The 22,186-nt window shown below is 39.3% G+C and overlaps 2 protein-coding genes across 4 annotated transcripts in view; both read left to right on the forward strand.

Annotated features, from left to right (window-relative positions):
- The first annotated feature begins 334 nt into the window (after window positions 1-334).
- sostdc1a (sclerostin domain containing 1a) lies at window positions 335-3,414 on the forward strand. Its single transcript, XM_042424461.1, has 2 exons — window positions 335-792; window positions 2,346-3,414. The coding sequence occupies exons 1-2, from the start codon at window positions 588-590 to the stop codon at window positions 2,789-2,791; spliced, it is 651 nt and encodes a 216-aa protein (XP_042280395.1). The 5' UTR covers window positions 335-587; the 3' UTR covers window positions 2,792-3,414.
- A 2,636-nt stretch (window positions 3,415-6,050) lies between these two features.
- crppa (CDP-L-ribitol pyrophosphorylase A) overlaps window positions 6,051-22,186 on the forward strand; it is a 49,019-nt gene continuing 32,883 nt past the window's right edge. For 2 of the 3 annotated variants that reach the window (XM_042424755.1, XM_042424757.1), the window contains exons 1-6: window positions 6,051-6,429; window positions 8,812-9,112; window positions 12,315-12,464; window positions 18,991-19,095; window positions 20,389-20,434; window positions 22,067-22,164. In XM_042424755.1, coding sequence (XP_042280689.1) covers window positions 6,179-6,429; window positions 8,812-9,112; window positions 12,315-12,464; window positions 18,991-19,095; window positions 20,389-20,434; window positions 22,067-22,164 — 951 coding nt within the window. In that variant the 5' untranslated portion in view covers window positions 6,051-6,178. Of the gene's footprint in view, window positions 6,430-7,159; window positions 7,246-8,811; window positions 9,113-12,314; window positions 12,465-18,990; window positions 19,096-20,388; window positions 20,435-22,066; window positions 22,165-22,186 lie in introns of all 3 variants that reach the window. The other variant, XM_042424756.1, reaches the window with a different exon arrangement.

Genomic DNA, 22,186 nt, shown 5'->3' on the forward strand with positions numbered 1-22,186 from the left:
GTGCCACAGAAAACATTTCTTTAATAGAACAGTGTGTGTTTTACTTTCTTTGTTCGTCATAAGGGTTAATGGATCTGTGTACAAACTGAATTCAACCAGAAAAATATGAAGGTTGGGAAGGATTTAGAGAATTTTGAAATTTACCAAATACAAGTATAAGATTTCTCATGTAACTCAAAGATTTATTATTCCATTTGAGTTTGGTAATGATGTCTTTAAACATGATGGTTGCAGATTGTCCAGTCTTGTTATAAACAAACTTCTCTACAAAACACAGATCGAGGAGGGGCAGTGACATCATCATCATCATCATCATCATCATGATCATCATAATCATCATCATCATTATTCATTTTAACTCTCCAAAAATGAAAGCACTGGGCGTGGTTATCTTCCCAGTGCACGACCCTGACGACCAATCGGAGCCTCCCAACAGAGACGCACCTGAGCAGCTGCCAAAGCGAGAGGCGGGCCGGCTGTATAAAACCAGCGGGGCACCACAGTCTCTCATGTAGTTCATCCAGCATCAGTCTCCATCTAGCCGGACCTACATCTCGTTCCCAACCTCTGCGCTCCTGAAGCAAACCATGCACCTGAGCGCGCACGAGTCGTGCCATTCCTTGGTCTTACTTTGCATCCTCCTGAGGAGTTGCCAAGCCTTCAAGAACGATGCCACGGAGCTCCTGTTTTCGCAAGTGACCGCACCGGTGCCGGAGGTTCAGAGCAACGTGTCCCTGAACCGAGCAAGGACCGGCGGGAGAGGAGCTGGCAACGCGGCGCACGACAGAGGCGGTGAGTGTGCTGCAGAGGATGCTCTGCTTTGTCATTTATTATTAGGCTGTCAGATGATGTTATATTTCTGTACAGACTATAAAATGTCTGGTAGTTTGCAATGAGTTTGGTTACTTTTTGTGCTTATTCTTCATTTTTAATCTGAGGTTATCTGCATGATGTCAAACTCCACTTTCTGAAGTTCATGCAGCTTAACTATTGCATGAACACATGAGAAAACAAAGCATTAACTTTAATTCCCCACAACATGTTTTCTTCTTCTTAACTTGATCTCTTCATTCTTGTTCATTAAAGGCTGCATGCAGCCAAAAGATCTTGATAAAGTTCAGGTTTAAGCATCAAAATTTCCTCTTTTTATCTTCTACTTCATTCACATCTGCATCACAAAGAGCCAAATGAGGGACCTTTAAATCAGCCACTTAATCCCATCATCATCATCCCTTCATCAGTTACAAATAGCTACACATTCTTAAAACATATTGTTGACTGTATATCATTAAAACAGTTTAAAAATCAGCTGGTATTTGCAAGAAGTAATGTATATCACAAGAATCGTGCAGTTGTAGAAACTTGTATCTTAAAGTAACATCACTATAATGTTTTGCACAGATATAATAGGGTTACTTAAATGGTATGTCATGGTATAATCCCCTTCACTGGGATCATACAGTGGCTCTGCTCATATTGGCAGCAGAGACTATATATTTCCCTGCCCATCACCACAGTGAGCCGAGGCAACGCCGCTCAGCCGAGTGTAACACACACCTGGCTGGCCGTCGGCCAAGCGGGGATGAGAGGCTCCGACAGGCCCAGCAGCCGACCGGGTGTCGGTGCAGCTGAATGGAGGTGTTCTCTCGTGCACAGGAAGTCTGTGATTGAGGCTGTTTGACATGAGCTCTACCAGCAGCCAACCGTGAAGGAAGGAAGGGAAGAGGAGGGGGGAGAGGGGGGGGTTGTAAGAAAGAGAGAGAGAGAGAGAGGGAGAGAGAGGGAGACAGCCTGAGCTTCACCCCTGTTTATTCATCAAACACTGTCACAGAGAGGCGGGCATTGTCACTGAGGTGTATGGAGCCGTATGAATGGACCTGAGCTTGGGTTACAGTGGTGGAGGGGAGAGCGGGGGGGCCCACTTCTTATAGCCTGCAGCAGAATAATACTGACAGAGGTAATCCTCCTGTTAAATCCCTGCTCCACTGATGAAAAAGAAAGTTTTTTTTTCCTTATCACATGATGTAATTCCTCAACTTTTTGAAGTATAAAGGTCAAGATGCTATTGTGTTCCTTCCCTGTGTTTCTGTGACTCGCCAGAGGCTGCAAAGAGGCTCAAAACCACTATAATGTACAGGATAAAGGGCTGGGCAGTAATCCACTATCATCATCTATTATCCTTCAATATCACGATGAAATGATGACATTGAGTTACTGTGATGTGCACTTCAATTAGAGCTGAAAGGAATCTGCCATGATTTAGGGTTATTTTCCCACCATTTTCACCATCTGCACTGCCAGATTCTGCTTATTTATTCTCCAAATTTTCATTGTCTTTGCCACAGAGCGAAGCCAAATCGGATGCAGAGAGCTGAGGTCCACTAAGTACATCTCTGACGGCCACTGCACCAGCATCAACCCCATCAAGGAGCTGGTGTGCACCGGCGAGTGTCTCCCAGCTCAGATGCTTCAAAACTGGATCGGCGGCGCCTACGGCAGAAAGTTCTGGGGTCGCCGGAGCAGCAACCAGGACTGGCGGTGCGTCAACGACAAGACCCGCACCCAGCGCATCCAGCTGCAGTGCCACGACGGCAGCACGAGAACGTACAAGATCACCGTGGTCACCTCCTGCAAGTGCAAGAGGTACTCGAGGCAGCACAACGAGTCCGGCAACAAGTTCGAGGAGCCGGCTCTGTCGCCGCCGCAGCTCCTGCACAAGCACAAGTCCAAGAGCAAGAGGAGGCTGGGGAAGAACCGGCTGAGCGAGAACTGGCACGAGACTGAACCCTGAGAGCCGGCAGACACGCAGACTCACTCTGATACCCCATAAACCTAAAGGAGTTTTGTCTCTTTGATATTGAGACACAGCATCCAGAGTTTGCAGTTGTGGATTATCTCTCAGTGTGACGGGGACTTGATATATGTGAAGCTGGTTCCTCACTATGATGGAGAACTCCAAGGGGCATGCTAAGGACTTTTTTTCTTGACATTTTAATCTATGTGATTAAAGATAATGTGAACAAAACTGAGGTGTACAGTCTGCAGAGCTTTCTGGAGCCCCGAGCCAACCCACATTGTCCCAGATGTAGCCATGTGCATGCGTTCATATATTCATTTTAATCGCAGATGGAAATCTGTGTTTAGGCACCGACACCAGTAAACAACACCAAACATCTCAAAAAATATCTTGTGTAAATACTTGTACATATATCAAATTCTTACATGCCTTTTTTGAAGTATGGCCATGTGTATAAAATTTTACTATGTAAGATCTATGATGTATGATGTAATATATTTTCTGTGGCAACATATAAGTTTTTGCTTAAGTGGCGTCAGCATGTGGCTGGAAAAGCTTTGTCATCAATCATTCTTGTAATAACTTCATATGAAATAAATATTACTTTTTATCACCTCTGTTGTTGTCAGTGGAGACTTTACAAGGTATGACACTGCAGGTTACCGTGGTTACTCACACACAGAGATGTCTCAGCTACAGGAAGGTTGAAATTAAAACTTCCATCAGGCCAATATTTCAGTCTTAATGTTGGCAAAGACTTGATCCCTGATGAAATACACCTTGAATGTGTTATATTGTTCAAACAGGAACGTAGGAAGAAAAGTTCACAATTTTTACACAGTGTACATCATTTAGTACTTAATTATAAATGATAAAAAATATATATTAATGTGTAGAAAATGATTTATTAGATTTTTTACAGACTATAACATGAGTTGTGCACTGGTGCAAAGTTTAAAAAGCTGAAATTATTGTATATTTGCATGACTTTAATTGCAAGGAGAGTGCAGTATTGACATCACACGAGACTTGCGACTACAGACTACTTTCTGCAGCGTGGGAGACCCTGAGATCACGCGAGAATCTTGACCTGTGGAGATTTGTAGCAGCTGCCGGTTCTTTTCTCAAGATGCGTCAAGCTCGCAGACTTTACTTGAAGTTGACCGGAAATAAAATACTTTAACCTTTAAAAATGAAAGCTGAAATTTTAAAAACCAAAATACAGTAAAATAAAATCATAAAGTAAATAAAAACGTTAAAATCTGTATATAGATGAACATTTCAATCACTCCAACATAACTGAGTGAACATTACATTTATATTTTTTGTTATTTAGAGACTTTCAAGTTCGGCAAGACAACCAAGCATTAGAGTAGTGGTTCTTAAGGGGTTCCAGGGGGTCCCCAGAGAAAAGGAGAATAAATTATTTTCACTGTAATTCCATCCTTAAGTAACACAATGACATAATATTTTGGTCATGGGTTTCATACACTTTCTGTAATAAAACATCTAAAAGCAACAATCTTATCAGATGGGAGTCTGTGGTCTAATTTGTGACATTTAAGGGGTCCTTTAGGTGAAATATTTTGAGAACTGCTGCATTAGAGGACAGTAGGGCTGCAATTAGCAATTATTTCATTATTAGTCAATTATTTTCTTGATAAATCGATTAGTTGTTTGGTCCATAAAATGTCAGAAAATAATGAAAAATGTCAGTAACTGTTTCCCAGAGTCCAACGTGATGTCTTCAAATGTCTTGTTTTGTCCACAACTTAAAGATATTCAATTAAAAGTCATAGAAGACTAAAGAAACCAGAACATATTCACATTTGAGAAGCTGGAATCAGAGAATTATATTATATATTATATTACTTTCTTAAAAAATGACTCAAAACCATTCATTGATTATCAAAATAGTTGGTGATTAATTTAATAGATGACAATTAATTGATTAATCAAGTGATTTAGGGCTACAACTAACAATTATTTTCATTATCAATTAATCTGTAGATTATTTTCTCTTTTACTTTGTTTATAAAAATACATAATATTGATCACTGTTTCTCAAAGCCTAAGGTGATGTCCTCAAATGTCATTTTGTCTCAACCAACAGTCCACAATCCAAATATATTCACAGTATATTCACAATATAGTCACAGTCTTTGGTCATTTTTAAGTGTAACATTTGTCTGTGTGCAAAGTTATATGTTTGTCTTTAATTAATTCCTGAAGTTGTGATATATTGTATGATTTAACGGTCATGGTGAGACAGAAACTGACCATAAATATACTGACCATAGATATACCTACATATACATTAGTCTAGTAGCATATAGAGTTTGTTTCAATAGATTTTTGGCACACAGACAGGCACTTTCATTCAAGTACCTACTGCTGTTAAGTGAGAAATTACAATTTGAGGAACCAAAGCTTTACCTGAGTATTTTACATTTTCAGAGACCAACTTCCAACTCCTCCACTGTGTTTCAGATGCTCTCAACTACATTTATCTGACTGCAGCTAGCGTTCCTACTTTGAACATGAAGATTTTTTCTAATGTAACAAACAAGGAGATCATAAAATATGATTTACTAGTACTGTGTGTGTGTGTGTTTGTAAGCTATGTGCGATGCTTTTTGAGATTTATGTGATAGCTGTTGTAACAGAAATTTCCCTTTGGGGATAAATAAAGTACTCTATCTATCTATTTATCTATCTATCTATCTATCTATCTATCTATCTATCTATCTATCTATCTATCTATCTATCTATCTATCTATCTATCTACCTACCTAATATTGATGTGTTCACTTTTGATAATTAATTACAATCTAACACAATTCTTTTTTATCTAAGTGTAATTTAATTTACTGTGGATGAGTATTTTCAGTACAGGATCTGATACTCTGTCTAAGACAGTTCCTTACAGAACAGAACAGATTTACAGGCTGTTTTTTAACAGACAGCTTTACATTCTCTTTAACAAACTGATTTACAGACTGTTTTCTAGACAGATTTACAGGCTGTTTTAACAGACATATTTACAGACTCTTTTTAACAGAAAAATTTACAGACTGTTTTTTAACTGAAAGATTGAGACTGTTTTTTTTAAACAGATTTACAGACTGTTTTTAACAGACAAGTTTACATTCTGCTTTTTAACAGACAGATTTACAGACTGTTTTTGTACATTTGTCGATTTTTGATTTTGGGTTTTATTTTGAAAGCGACAAGCGGAAGTTCCGTGTTTAACTGTAACTAACTTGTTCGCGGTTTTTTCCCAAATCTGAAGCCACGCTGCCGCTGACCTCACACCCCTCCCACACACTGGGAATGGGCAGTTTTGGGAATGACCTGTCTTGACCCTCCATCCACCTACTGATGGAGATGAATGACATCAACATGCAGAGCGATAACTGTGACCCAGACAGGCCCGCTCATCCAGGGGTTTTCCCAAACCGCGAGGCCGGGAAGAGCGACCACAAACCGGCGGAACGCAGCGTGGACTTCCCGGTGTCTGTGGTTCTTCCTGCCGGCGGCACCGGAGAGAGAACCGGACTGCAGACACCCAAACAGTTCTGCTCGTTCCTGGGCAGACCGCTCATAAGCTACACTATCCAGGCTTTTGAGAGGTAAAAAAGGATTAAAACAGGATAAATAGGATGTAATAATCCCTATTTGTTTACATCCAGATACAGGTAGAGCGACTGTCATTCAGTTACTTCCTCTAACGGTCAGTGTGTGTCTGTGCAGGCTGCTCATGTTTACATTTTAATTGCACATTACACAGGATGTACCAATTAATTACTCCTTACTCAGCGTCTTTACTTAAAGGACAGCTTCACAGTTTTTCAAGTCTGTCCTAAAACAACAGTTAGTAGCCTAAATGAACACTGAAACATGTTTTTTCTTGTTGTAATCATTCCTCCTGTTCATACTGACTATTAGAAGATCCCTTCATAATGCACTGACAATGTAAGTGAATGGGGCCAAAATCCACAAGCCTCCTTCTGTGCAAAAATGTATTTAAAAGTTTATCAGAAGCTAATATGAAGCTTCAGTTGTCCAAATGATTCAAATCAGGACAATATATTTCAACGTTTTTGTCTTTTTTAGTGCCAAAGTCCCTCTTTTTGTTACTGTATTTCCACCTGAGCTCATCAGGGAAACACAAAGAACTTATATCTGACAGAAAATCACAAAAAGCATAATATCTCCCCTTTAAAGAACAGTTGTCCCCCTCTACACTCCCACCATGACAATTTGCAACGTTGCTCTTAATGAGCTAATACACTCAAGAGATGTTAAATGGTAGCTACTATGGTTCTAGCAAAAAGCTCTGACATCATTTTATCGTCTCAGGATATACCGTCATATCAGGCAGAAATCTCAGAGACACGTGGGCAAATGAAAGCAACACTATCCTGCACGGCTAAATATGACTGGAGGTAAATAAGACTGGCAGACAGACAGTTATATTTTCTTGTGATTTCATCCTCCGTGACCGCGATGAGAAGGTGGATGTTTACACTTATGTTGTGATCACTGCCTGACCTTCATTACAACAATACAATAACAACCGGTGTTTATAATCAGACGCGTCTCCTCTCAGCTTGTTGTCAGTGTTTATGTGTTGTCAGGAAATGAATGTAGCAACATCCTGGGAGCGAAGAGCAACGAGATGCTGCCTGTGTGGCCCAGTGATTAAAGAGAGGTTCCCGGGTAGAAGAAGGGAAGGTCAGAGGTCATCAGTGTTGCGCCCAAACCCCCCCCCCCCCCCCCCGTCCTGGTCATTCATCATAAGCAGGGATATATGGTATTGATTTCTGTGCAGATGTGTTACCATACTGGTGGAACATTTAGACATTGGCAACAACTTTTATGATAATATTGATCGTTTAGTTTGGGGATATATGCTAATTCATTTTCTTGCTGAGATTTAATGACGTTACTTGTCTCATGTTTGTCTGTTAGGCGTGAAGCTACACGGTTAGCTTAGCTTAGCATAAAGACTGGCTGCAGTCGATATAACGTGGTAATTATTAGAGCTGCAACGATTAGTCTATTAATCGCCAACTATTGAATTAATCGACTAATCTTTTGAGTCATTTTTAAGAAGAAAATTCCCAAATTCTCTGATTCCAATGTCTCAAATGTGAATATTTCCTGGTTTATTTAGTCTTTAATGATAGCAAACAGAGTATTTTTGGGTTGTTGACTGTTGGTCAGACAAAACAAGACATTTGAGGACGACACTTTGGGTTTTGGGAAACAGTGATTGACATTTTTTTTACCATTTATGGACCAAAAAATAGATCGATTAATCGAGAAAATAATCATTAGATGCAGCCCTAGTAATTAGCGTATAGTTTCCAGTCTTTATGCTAAGCTAAGCTAACCACCTCCTGGCTGTTTATATTGTTCATATGTTCATATTGAACAGACAGACATGGAAGTGTTTTTGCTTATTGTTATTAATTTCTGAGAAAAGTTCTGGTGTCTCATAAGGTCTTAGTGACAGATGTGCGGGAATCAAAATTCTTGACTGGAAAAGAAAACCAAAGAATCCTCCACACTGCCCATCACTTGAATTCACTTTATCCGTATGAGCCTGTTGGCTTTTATCCTGAGTGAAAGCCAACAGTCTTTACACGTCTGGTGCTGTTTGTCTGTATGAATTTTGCCTGATGAAGGTCTGAGGACAGGATATTGCATCAATAAAGTGAGTTCAAGTGACGGACGGTGTTTGATTCTTTAGTTTTAGCTTCTAAAATGTGAGGATTTTCTGCTTCTACCTGTTTTGTATAATTTTAAACTCAATATCTTTAGCTATCAGAGTATTGGTCATCTTTATTTTTGACATTCCCCAGATTAAACAAGCAAAAACTAATTAAGAGATTAGTTGCCACCTGTATGTAAGAATCTCAGGGTGAGTGTTATGTTATGCCAACCTTCCCTGCTCTGTTTAAATTCTCACCTTACACAACAGAAGTGACTGAGATGTTTTCTCACAGGGTGTCGTGGATCCAGAGCATCGTGGTTGTGGTTGCCAAAGAAAACACAGACCTGATGACTGACATCATCCAGCGCTTCCAGCACAGGAAGGTTCGAACGGTGACGGGCGGCTCGACTCGTCACCGGTCGATATGCAACGGGGTCCTGGCTCTGGGCTCCGGGTGGGAAGAGGAGGAGGAGGAGGAGGAGGGGGGGTCGACGGCGGAGAGGCCGAAGGTGGTCATCATCCACGATGCGGTGCGGCCTTTTGTGGAGGAGGACTTTCTGTACAAGATAGCCGTGGCTGCCAAGGAACAAGGGGTCAGTAATAAAATCTGATTTAACTGTAATCTGTGGTTTTAGGGCTGAAATCAATATAAACACTAAGTTCTTATCAGCTTATTAAACACATCTGTGCACACACACATACTGAATGAATGCACCACTCTGCTGTGTTCCAATAGTTTTTCATTTTGCCCTCATCTTTTATTTTGAAATTGACTAAAATTAGGATGGTTAGAGTGTCATAATGTGTTTTTTTTGCTCATCACTAGTATTTAGAGGGATAGGAACTTGATCTTTTGCTGCCTCTGCTGCTTTTTCTAATCTAAGGGTGCATTTACAATGAAGATGCAATGATTGGCTGATTGACAGATTAATTGCCAACCATTTCAGTTAATCTTTTATCATTTTTTTTAAAGAAAAAGCTTCTTAAATGTGAATATTTTCAGTTTTCTTTACTCCTGTATGATAGAGAACTAAATATCTTTGGGTGGTTCAAAGCTCAGTAATTGTCACGGCTCGGAAATTTAAATAATCACAATTATCTCCAAACCTCATTGGTGAAAATGACTCAAAACCTTGATGTGTTGTCAGATTTTCCAGGAGCACATGTGGGCAGGAAGTGTCAATTTCCAAGTTTGAACAGCAGTTCAGAGAAAAGATCGTAATCCCCCCGTGCAACTAGAGGAAACAAGCCCCGAAATGCCAATACTTCCTCATGCTTGGAAAGCGTAGCGCGGCTGAATTAAATCTCAACTCGTTGCTCATACTTCATGTCTTTTTTTTTTTTTTTAATGTGCTTTCAGCTGAAAATCAGAGAAGGTCAATTAGAGCTCAGTGTAAACAAACCCGTGGTGCTCAGCTGCAGTTACAGGACCTGGAATCAAAACATCTCACCTGGTGGCACGAGACCTGCGGTTCATTTTTCACTGTGAAACGTGCACATAAACAAACCGAACTTCAAAAAAATACAACAAAGTCAAGTTTTCCAGTCGGGTTCAGAGCAAAGAAGACAAACAGTTCTTGTATTCGCACCTTTAACCTGCCTCTTTTTAACACTGTTTATCAGGTGGACAGATCCGTCGCTCCCGCTGGTTGAGTTTATACTATTTCATCAGTGATAGACGGGAAACATTCAGGGCCGGAGTCACGGCCGCTCTGACGATGATTAGTTTCATAATGATTCATGGCTGAGCCTCACAAGCTGAATTGAATGCAGGTCACACAGGTTGTGAAAAATCCAAGAGCTCTCTGGCTCAGGGCCAACATTTCTAGTGTGTCTCCGAGTGTGTGTGTGTGTGTGTGTGTCAGCGTGTGTGTGCGTGCTTTGTGATGAACTTTCACAGCGGGCGGTCTGGTCTTCATTATCTTGCCAGTATCCACGCTCATGACAGAGAGCCTGTCTCCACTGAAAAACAGCAGATTAATTTAGATTTTAACAGCATGTGTAACACGCAGAACACATGTTTGCTTTCCTTTCATTCGCTGGTCCGTTTTTTCGCCTGCACGCGCTCGCCGACTCGCCTGCTCCTGGAAACTGTCTTCAATCAAGCTACGCTAAGATGAAAATATCATCTTAGCAGAAATGCTGATTATTACGAATCTCCGAGAGAGGAAGTGCAAGCGGTGCGTGCTCCAGCTGTGCTGGTTAAGATGGATTTATTGTTACTGTAACATCATGTGGCTGCTCGACTCTGTTCTCTCTTTGAAATGTGCACTTATGACACTCAAGGCCCACTCATGGTTTTAACTCCTGATTTCATTAATATGTTGATGATACTGTGATAAAGGTTGTCAATCATGACAACATTTGATTACATGAAAGCCAGAAAAACACGGCATATGTCAACATCTTGATTATTTTCACCCAGAGTGAAAAGACGAGTTGATATTAGGGGTGTCATGTTATACACTGTGGTGGTTTTGGTTTCTTTCGGCCGTAAACACTCTTCTCTGGCTGACAGCGCAGATGTTTGCAGTGACAATAAACAGCATATCTGCGTGTGTGACAGCTCAAGACAGATTTCAGAACTTATCAGGAACGATTCGACCACAGAAACTCTCCTCTTTGTTGTTTTCTCAGTACGTTCACGGAGGATCAGGGTACAACTCACAGTCGCCGCGAAACCTGAAGGCCTCACGCCGCTCAGCGTCCGTCTACGTCTCTTTTCGCGTCCGTCGATTCGATTTAAAGGCTTTGTCACAGCAGGAAAAGCACAGGTTTAAATGATCAAATGAACGATGGCTGAATTCCAGTTAGCTGCTTTAGCTTCGGGGTCCTGGTGTTGTTCATGCTGGCTCACTATCACGCTGTCACGGCTTACTGGGACGGTTGAACTGAACAGTCATTGTTAATGTTATTAGTAACACCTGTGCTTTTCAAGTTAAAACAAAGGAAAAGTGCTTTTATGGTTTGAGTCCAACAAGTTGTTTGGAAAATGCTAATTCAGGATCAGACATCGGATCTTCCTGTCTAGACGTTTTTATTCTTCTGTCTATTACTACGTGTGTGGATCTCGCTAGCGGATTTATGTTCTCATGTTATATATTCTCTTCTTTGCATTTTTCACCAAACTTTTGCACATGTTTAGGGCTACAAGTCAAGTCAATTTTTATTTATGTAGCCCAGTATCAGCCTGAGGGGGGCGCTACAATCTGTACAGCATAGAACAACCTCTATCTTTGATGATTATTAATGAATTTGTCGTTTATTTTCTCGATTAATGAAGTAATTGTTTGTAACTGTGAAAAACTGCCCATCACAGTGTGTTACAGTGGAGCACATGGTGCCTAGCATACTTTGCTTTGCCCAACCAACAGTCTAAAACCCCCAAAATATTCAATGTATTTTATTCCAAGACCAAGAAAATCAGCAAATTCTCACATTTGAGGGCCTGAAACCATCAAATCTTTGGCATTTTTGCCTGAAAAATTACTTAAAATTTTAGGCAATTATCAAAATAGTTCAGTAATATTAACAGATTCATTTTCTTTCGATCGACTAATGCAGCTCTACACATTTTAGGAGGAAGTTTATACTGTTATAGATACTTTCTGACTAACTTTAACATATTGTGAGTGCTTTCAATATGCCAGTTTTTTTTCATATTGAGAGCAACTTTTAATAATAATTTTTAAGGTCAGTCTGTATGTATTTGTCTCTAAACTCTATTCAAGCATTCATAAAAGAAATAGAAATAAAAAGATAAATAAAAATAACTGTTCTCTTTTCTTCACCCAGGCGGCGGGAGCCATCCGACCGCTTGTTTCCACGGTGATCGCCACCACATCAGAGGGCTACCTGGATCATTCTCTGGAGCGTGCCAAGTACAGAGCCAGCGAGATGCCTCAGGGCTTCACGTACGATGTCATCCATCAAGCCTATCAGAGCGTAGGAGACACATTTTTCTTAATTTACCTATCGAGTTTCATTGTATTTTTAGTACAGCTTAAAATCAAACAAATCACACAGATGGCAAAGAAAAAAACTCTATGTGCAAGGAGAGGAGGAAAGCCTAGATGCTGTCTAAATAATATACATACAAGAAAAACTGTTAAAAAATAGGATTATACATCAAATTAAAGCCTTTTTTAAAAAAATATCCTCTAAAGGACTTAAAGGAAGAAGAGATTTTAATCCAATGAGAGCAGTAGTTCCATAAATTTGGAGGATTCCTTTCAAAATAAGACGTGGAATGATCTGGAATATTTCCCTCCTTGAATTATATCCTATATATAAAAGTACATATTTGTAAAAATGTTAATCAGTCATTGTGAGCAGTGTAGTCGTTCCTATGTTGTGAATGTGCCAGATTCAAATTGAAAGTAAGAGGTCAGCGGGTGCACAGAGCGCCGTGTTAGAATCATTGAAAAGTAACACAAACTACTATTTAAAAGTTACAAAAAAAACTTTAACACAGCAACTTCTCTCCCCCCTCAGTCATCCCTACATCTGTTAGAAAAAAAAAAAAAACCTGCACCGGCAACAACCTGATAATTGGAGATGAATGTATTCTTTCCATTACCTCAGTTCAGACATTAATGTGCAGAAAGAAGAAAAAGGCACAAGCTGCAGACTCACTGTAAGAGGTTTTGTCCTGTTAATTAACAACACAGCTTGTTTGTTGCTGCACATGCAAGTTTTAAAAAATCTTGAATGTTTTAGTTCCGGCGTGATCTCTCTCTCTCTCTCTTCTCTCTCTTTACTTCCTCTCCTACTTGACATACAAATAAAAATGTGCTTTTTTTTTCCCTCATTCATTTCAATTTTATTTTCTTACATGTTAAAAGAAAAAAACAACAAAATAAAATATATGAGCAAGAAAGAAGAATAAATAAAACATTCCATGATGATTAATATGAAAACTATCCGCCACCGGTTTGTCAGCTAGTATGAAATTATGGATGGAAATTTAAAAATGTCAACATGTATTTAAACTAAGAGTGACAGAAAGAGAAAGCTAGAGAGGCTGTGAGGCAAATGAGAAAGCAAAGCTGAAGAGAAACTTTATTTTAATCCTTATTTCATTGCAGTTGCTAAATTAAAAATGGCGACAAATAAACCCTCAAATCCATGTTTAATATTTTGATGATTTTGCCATCGAATCCACTGTTTTTACTGTCAATAATAAATAAAGTAACCCTGACTACCGGAGAATGCGTACAGCGGTGGCCGATGCAAAAGTGTTTCTTTTCTTTTTTTGACTGTTATACAGTCCAGACAGTAAGTATTTGGACAGTCTGGAATAAAGTAATGGATACTACATTAAAAAAGTGCTAAGTCTCAGCTTTAATTTGAGTAGGTTTATATTGAAAGTCTGGACTGTACATACTTTGGAAAGGTTAAGAGTGTTTGTTTTCTCGCTTTGGGCAGCAGCAGCAGCAGCAGCGATACAGTATTTTGTCCAGGGCACATACAAGCAAAAAAAATTTGACTTCTACAGCTGTTATATTTGTAAAAACCACTCATAATACCACAGGACAGACAAATAAGTCCCCGAAGGCCTCCGCCGTTTACTCTTAATGTCAGAGAATTCAAAAAAACGTCTCTCAAATCTTATAAAACGAGAGTCGGTTTGAGATTTATGCTCTAAAAATTACACCACTTACATGACAAAGGGCTTTATGATTCTCATACATCATAACAGGTCTTTACAGTCCTTCATTGTTTTGGGCTGATGTGCCAGAACCTGCAGCGTTTCACTCTGGAAGAGCTTGTGGCACGGGTGCTATCATTTTCACTTGGCCTCTGCCGCGTCTGGGAAAGAAATGACACGTTAATATATTCTGCCACACTGTAGCACAGATTAGTCTAGTGGAACAAAAGTGAATAAAGGCTCAGTTTGGAGAAAAAAAAAAAATGGTGAGAGAGAGCACTGAAAATTACATGGCACATTTAGGCGGATTTCGGATTAATAGTCTCAACAGTTGAGTGCGTTTTAATGTGTGTACCTGAAAAAATGGAAAGAATTTTATCCGCTGACGTCAGCTGCGAATGTGTTGATTCTCCTCTGAAAGCAGGGGGGTTTATTTCTAAAGACTTGATGAGCCAACTTCATATGAAACCTGAGTTGTAGAAATTGACCTTATTTATTTCTCAGACACTTTGAGTTTGCTATTTCAACCTTGACTCCATTAGACGGTTCTTCCGATAGCCGTGTTTTTTGAAGGAGGCAGCAAACTTTGAGCTAAGAGCTGAAGAATGCCTCCAATTGGAGCACCATTTGTCTGCAGTTATTTTTATTCCTGGCACACATGTGGATCTTCAGATTGCTTGGAGAGGCCTGTTGGCTTTGGCCTTTACTGAAAATGAGCTCACATTTATGTTGCAGTGTCAAGGCCGGTCAGGGTCGCGAAAAATTAAGCCCCCTTCTCCTCCTCCTCCCGTTGTTGTTCTTCTCCTCTTCAACCTTTCAAAAGAAGGGGAAAGTGTAAGGTGTCTGTCAGGTTAGGACTGTAGGACATGTTCATGAAAAATCTCTGCACATTTGTAGCTTGACATCCATTGAGAGTGGAAGAACTTAGGGCTGAAAAGACAAAAGGGGGGGAGACACTTTATCCAGTCCCCAGTGAGGGCTTTTGTACCAGGAGAAAACGCTGAAGGTTAAATTACCTCAAGACCAAGAGTGTATTTCTCATGTAATTTTTCTCTTCAGTTCCAGTTGAATAAAAGACCCCTTCTCTTTTATAGCTTGATAAAATATTACCCAACTATAATCTCAGGTAGCATGGATTTGTCTTTGTAGTCCGGACTGTATTTTAAACCAAATGAGCTCATTGCCTCAATCCAAACTTCCATGTGATCTTCACAAACGCAGCTTTCCCAGCAGTGAATCAAAGCGCAAATAAAAATGTTGAGAAGTACAATAAACTACAAAAGGTATTTATCTTTATTAAGATTAGGAGGAGAAATGACATAAATAACGATGATGTATATTTTCAGTATCGATACTTAAAAGAAACTTTTTCAAAACCTTAATTTAAAGCTGCTCTAGTCTGTTTTTTCTGTTAACGAAGGATCAAATGACTATGGAGTCTCTCTTAGTGAAAAACTACAGAGAATTACCTTATGGAGCTTTTTCATTGTCTTTCAACTCATTACCGTTTCGGTTCAGTCTCACAGCTCTCATCAGCATCAGTTTCCAGTAAAACAGCTCTGATAAACCCACCGTACACTAAACAGCAGTCGGTAGAGAGCAAAAACAGCTAAAAGAAGAGTGAACTTTGGACTCACATTCATTTGGTAGTTGCTGGATGTGTAAATATGCAAATATTTGCTGACATGTACATCGTATTAAGGTGTCAATGTTGTGTTTTCAGCTTGTTGAGCTTGCCTCAAGCGGCAAAAAGAATATATCTCTATAAAAGATTGTACCATACCATTTCGTCGCACTGCATTTGGGCAGTCAGCTTTCTCTGTGAAAGCCACAACTCAGTGGAACGTCCTACCTGACGATATGAAGAACTGTAGTTCTATCAATGCATTCAAGACCAGACTGAAACATGTACTAAAGATCAATCAGCTGTGTGACCATTGAGTCAGTGATTTTACTGTTTGTTCGTGTGCTGATGTATGTTTTTTTGTCGGGGACTACAGATGTAAATTAGTGCCAAGCTAACTGTGGTGCAGTGCATCTTTAATGTTTCAAACTGCACACTGTCCCATTCAATAAATAAATAAATCAAAATGAGCAAAGTTACGATTTAGATCAAGACATTTTCAATCAAATACGTAAATCAGAGTAAAAATCTCACCAGCATTTGATCCCCACTCTCAAAAGTATCAACAGTTTTCGATACTCAGCACTAAAACCACTGAGTATCACAAATGGTATTGAGATTAGGCACTAAGTCCAGCACACATTTCACATTCAAATCTTCTGTTTTTATTACCTCAAGGCCTCAAAAAACCCCAATGAATCAGAATTTTATATAACTTTCATTTTGAATGTCGTAATTGGCAAAAACAAGGTAAAAAGGAGAAACAATCTTTTAACTGGAGTTGTAATCATTAACATTCACATGCAGATTTTCCCTTTCCTGAAATTAATTAATTAAAAGTATAATAAGCTCAATTAGATTTTTGATATCTCTTAGTTCAGTGTCTCTTCAGTGTCCCAAAGATTTTCCATACCTTTTGTAATTTAAAAAAAAAAAGATTTTACATGTGAATTGCAGCTGTCGATGACAGGCTTGTCTGTCTTCTCCTCTCGCAGATGCAGGCACACAGTTACGCATTTTTATCTGTAACTGCTCACACATTGATATAAGCTGTTTTTTAAAAGCTGACAAAAGCATCAAATTCCAATAAAATCTACCAGAACCAGCTGCGGGACTGTTTCTTGAAAAAACAAGAAAAATAAAAAAAAAAAGATGCTGGAACAAACGATGTGAGATCTCTGCTGTTGAAAAGCAGGCAGTAAAAGTAAAATAACCTTTTATTACTTAATGGTTAGTCTTTTACAATATAAAAGAACAGGTGGTTTAGCTGCGAACATAAACAATCACTAACGTCTCTGGAAACACCCTCATAAAGTCAACCGACACAAATAAATTCCTGTGGGTAACACTGATGTCGATTGAGAGGGGTATGTAAGGAGATTTAAGAGGAAGTATAAAAAGACTATAAGATCCTGAGCTACATCACACTGCTCCATCCAGATGAACAATTTAAGAATGATGTAAACATTTTTTTCCATGCATATGCAGGAACAGACACTGTAGCATCCACATGTCTTTTAGAACTATGTGGGAAAATGTCTCTTGGACTGAAGAAACCAAAGTTGCACTTTTTAAATCTTATTTTAGAAAGATAAGAGCGTTACAGAACAGGCAGTCCATCAGCCAAGGAAAACAGTATCCTCTGAAGTATCTGCTGAAAAATGTGACGGAAACATGGTGTTATGAGCCTGTTTCTCCTCTGTGGAAAACACCGGCTCTGATCACGACGAAGACTGTAAAAGGAAAGGCTCCAGATAATGAGATATTTTGGTTGAAATATCAGCAGAAAGGATAAGTTTAGGAAGAATTTAATCTTTTATCTAGACAGGAATATCATGCACAGAGCCAAATTATCTGAGGAATGTCCAGGAAGTGCCTTATGGAACAAGTAGTAGATAGTGAGTGCAAAGCCGGTCATATTGCAGTTTGACTGATCTGAACTCGTCTCAAAATAACAATGAGGGGCAATTCTTACAGCCAGGTGTTTGAAGTTGAGGGAGAACTTTCTAAGTATATAAGCTGGTATTAAAACAAAAGGTACAGGTATAATACTACCTGGCGACCCTGTCTAAGGATGGTGACTGTCATTGGTCGTTTGGTGGGTCTGTCCAAGAATTTCTCCACAACTACTGACCAAATTGCCATGAAATTTTGTTTGCATAGATTTTGATGACCCCCCACCATCATTGTCTGGCCAAAGTTTCCTTTTAGCCAACATGGTGGTCTATGACAAGGTATTTTAAACAACTAATGACCAGATTTCCATAAATCTGACCAACAAATGACACAACGTCTCCTGACCTTTCCCTTACCACCATAAGGCCAGACCTTTTCCACTTTTATACAACCAACTTCAAAATCTAAATTATTATTAATTGCCCCAAAGTTGCATCTTGTCAGTCGAATCACTGCGTACAACGAATACAGTTAAATAAATAAGGCTGAGTAACGCGAGGTGACAGCAGGACCAGCTGTAAACTTTAAACTTGTCTTAAAATGACCTAAATAAATAACGATTATGGGAACACAGACGGATGATGGAAACTGAGGACTGAGCATTTCCTGCTGTGACTCGATACATTGGTGTTCAGTGCTTACTATGAGTCAACTGTGAATATCCCGAACCGGAGACAGCTCTAAAAATTGACCTGAAGTTTATTGAGTAAAATGAGGACATTTATCCTTCCAAGAGGCTCTCCACGAGCTTTCAACTTGCACCACACTCCGGCGGCCGAAATGTCAGATTTCCACACATGATATCTCACAATCCAATGGGCAGATTGCCATGATATATCCTTACACACAAACTATAATATCAACACTTTTAGCCCCACTACTGGCTCTGAGAAAAACAAAATTGTTTGCTTTATCCAACACTTTTCTTTTGTTTGTTTAATGAACATTTTAGTCTTAAGAGGTTGCTAACAGGGCTTCTAGTATTGCTATTTAATTGTTAGATATGTGTAGGATTATTATTTTCTAGACTATATAAAATTACCAAAGCTGTGAATAGTTTGGACATCTATTGCACAGTGTGCAACAGATTGTCTCTGTACATTTACCTGTTAGCGTATATCTAGCAGTTGCATCCATTGGTGCAGTTCCAACAGCGCAGTGGAACAATGTGTTGAGTGTGATGGAAATACTTTTTGTTGTCAACAATTGTCCACAGCCGCTCCTATCTGTTGTCTCTTCAGTGCAGTGAGTCAGACTTTGAGTTTGGCACCGAGTGTCTCCATCTGGCTCTGCAGTACTGCGGCACCAATGCCAAGCTCATCGAGGGTCCGCCAACATTGTGGAAGGTGAGCTCGCCAGGGGCCTGCTTCGGGTTTGGGGGATAGTGGATCTGATGAGCGCAGCTTGTGTGTGCCCGCCGCTGATTATCATATGGGCACGAAGAGAGTTCGCAAATTGAAAGTGAGGGGGTTCTGGCAAAAGAGGAAACGTCAACATGTTGAATATGACATTCAGAGTAAGCACGTGGAATTCGATTTAAATATAAATGTTTTGTACTGGAACCCCTCTATTAGATCATGTCACTTTTTGCCTCAGAGGCTTAGTTCACCCAAGTTTTTTGAGGTTTTGAGATTTCTGCCCCCACTCCAATACAATAAAGACGGATGGAATTTTGTTTTGCGGTGCTCAAAGCATTGAAAATTACATTTAAATATATTTGAAGTCCAACTTTTTTTTTTTTCAGTTTTTTGGTTTTTCTTTTAGTAACAGTGGTTACTGGATGCTTACTGGAGCAGTGGTTCTCAACATTTTTTTTTGCTCGTGACCCCTTTAATTCAAACGATAAAAACTTGAAATAACACAACGTTTTTACGCTCGACTGAGATGGTAAAGTTATTGTATCTATAAAAGCAAAATGCAGCAGAGTGCAATGGTATGTGACTTTAACATCCATTTAAGAGACTAAAAATGGCAGCAGATGAAAACATTACACATTAATTACATCATCATTTTATTCCTTTCTCGTCTTTTGCGATGCTTTAACGACACTGGAGAACTGACGTCACGACTGCTGTTTATCTCCGTCAGCCAAATCTTGATGTTCGCATATCGGTAGTGGATGGAAATGTGCACAAAATTACATTTTCTTTTGTAAATTTTCCAGAAAGTCCATTAAAATCAGCACTACATTTGGATGGAAATCAGTTGTGAGCACTGTAATTTATGGTCCTTCTTAGATTGATTTAATTTGATAATTGTAGAGGGTAGAAGGGGTAAAGCTTTGCAGTATTTTACATGAAAAAATAAATATTTTGTGGGGCAATATTTTTGATTATTTTCTACCCTGGTAATTATCATGTGACCCCTTGGATTCATGTCATGATCCCAGGGGTTGGGATCCATTGATTCAGAGAAAGAAATCTTTTCTTTTTCAATGCTTTGAGGAGCACAAACTATACTCTCTTTACTTTCAATGTATTTGGATGGCAGATAAACTTTCATAGGTAGATATCTAAACATCATAGCACAGAAAACTGAAACTATCTGCATGGCCAGACACCTCTATAGATAAAAATCTTTTTTTTTTAAACTAATTTGAGTGAACTGACCCTTTAAATCTGAGTTATTTTGTCCTCCAGGTAACCTACAAACGGGATTTGGCTGCAGCAGAGTCCATTATCAAAGGTGAGCTACCTTCTTTATACCTTTTTCCTCACATTGTTTCCCATATGTATTGTATATAGTGCACGTGAATTATGCATATAGACATAATATACATGAAAGAGTGAGTGTAATGTCTCTCCTTAGATGGCTTAAATGGTCAGAAATGAGCAGCGTTTTGTCTTGTTTTGTTTGGTCGTCTAGAGTTGAATAGGCGACGTTCAACCAAAATAGCCCCTCACTGTACTCGGAGGGATAAATTCTTTGTAGCGTTGTTTAGTTTGGTTTGAACAAGGGAGGGTGTGAGAAGTCTGAATACTACAGAGAGCAAGTCAGGACAAGGGAGACTATCACAATCAGAGAAATGGAAATAAACACGGCCCCTATATTTCACCCCAACAGCACCTGGACCAACAATTACCTGTTTGATGATGACATAAGGTGCACAGTGATTATTCCCAGAGCCTGTGAAGTGAATGAATTCATTGTGTGTGTTTTTTAAGAGTAGAAGTGGAAGAAAGTTCTCACATCTGTCAGTATGATAAACTGTCGAGTGTTTCAGGTCATGTGTTTTGTCTTTCTGTCTGTGTGTGTGTGTGTATGTGTGTGAAGGCCTTCATGTGGCTGTGTGCATCCTGCTGAGAAGTGTGTGCTTGTTGAATTATGTCCTTTAAGTCGACCAGCTATATCGGAGGCTGTGATGAGATGATGATGTTTCAAAACATACAATTTGGCCACTTAACAGAAAAAATAGATATGGTCAACTATGTTTTGGACCATGAAATTATAATGATCCAAAATAATAATAATAATACTTGTCAGCTAGAGAACTACTGTTAATAAAAGAAAAATTTCATTGCTTTGTCATTTTTGGTTATTGAGTCTGGATTTGTGGCCAAAAAAGTCAGTTTAATCAATTTTGAATTAAATCTGCAACATAATAAAATCTACAAAATGTGAGGAGCTCTGACTACTGTATAGTGTCGGGTCAGCTAGCCGTCACTTTCGTTATGTAGAGTCTAGATCAGGAGGTACATAGTGGAGGAAGTTGTTTTGGGTTTCGAGGGTTGCAAAATTAAAAGTGATTGACAGTTGGAGCATTTCCAAAGCTCTCATGGACGTGGAACTCATTAAGTCAGACATCAACCACATTAAAAAAATACCTGCGTCCTTGATTAAAAAGTCAAGGGTACAAGACTGTGTGTACATAAAAACTTCAGAGAAGCAAACCACAACTCCCAAGGAGTATTTTGGAACTTGAAATACTAATTGCAAGCTGAAGAAAAAAAAAAACAACACACTGTTGAAACCTGATAAAATATTCAGTTTAATTCAATTTAGAAACTCTGCTCTGGTGATTTGTTCCCATTTGCAATAATGAATAATTTCTGCATTTGCTCTGAGTGTATTTGCTCTGACTGGCTTCCTCTATATATATCCAAGGGTATCGTTGTATTTAGAGCCATCCATCGTACCACACTGACATGACTGAAAACATGATTTCTCAGAAACACTTTCTTTCTTTCTTTTTATATTTTATCATACTTGTGCAAAGCTTTTGACGTCTACTGATGGTACCGGACCGACTGCTAGGATGATTGTAATGCAACGTTTTGTCAGTTCATGTTTTTAACCAATCACATCTTTTTCTTTCAGAGGCTCTATCACGGACGGCCTGCGTTCTCACAGGTGGATCCGCACAAGCCGTGACGCTGGCTGATGCCCTCCAGAAGGCTGTCGGAGCTCTGGAAATGGTAAGAGTGTTGCAGCTGATTC

This window comes from Thunnus maccoyii, chromosome 10 (genome assembly GCF_910596095.1).
Source record: "Thunnus maccoyii chromosome 10, fThuMac1.1, whole genome shotgun sequence".
Classification (NCBI taxonomy): Eukaryota; Metazoa; Chordata; class Actinopteri; order Scombriformes; family Scombridae; genus Thunnus; species Thunnus maccoyii.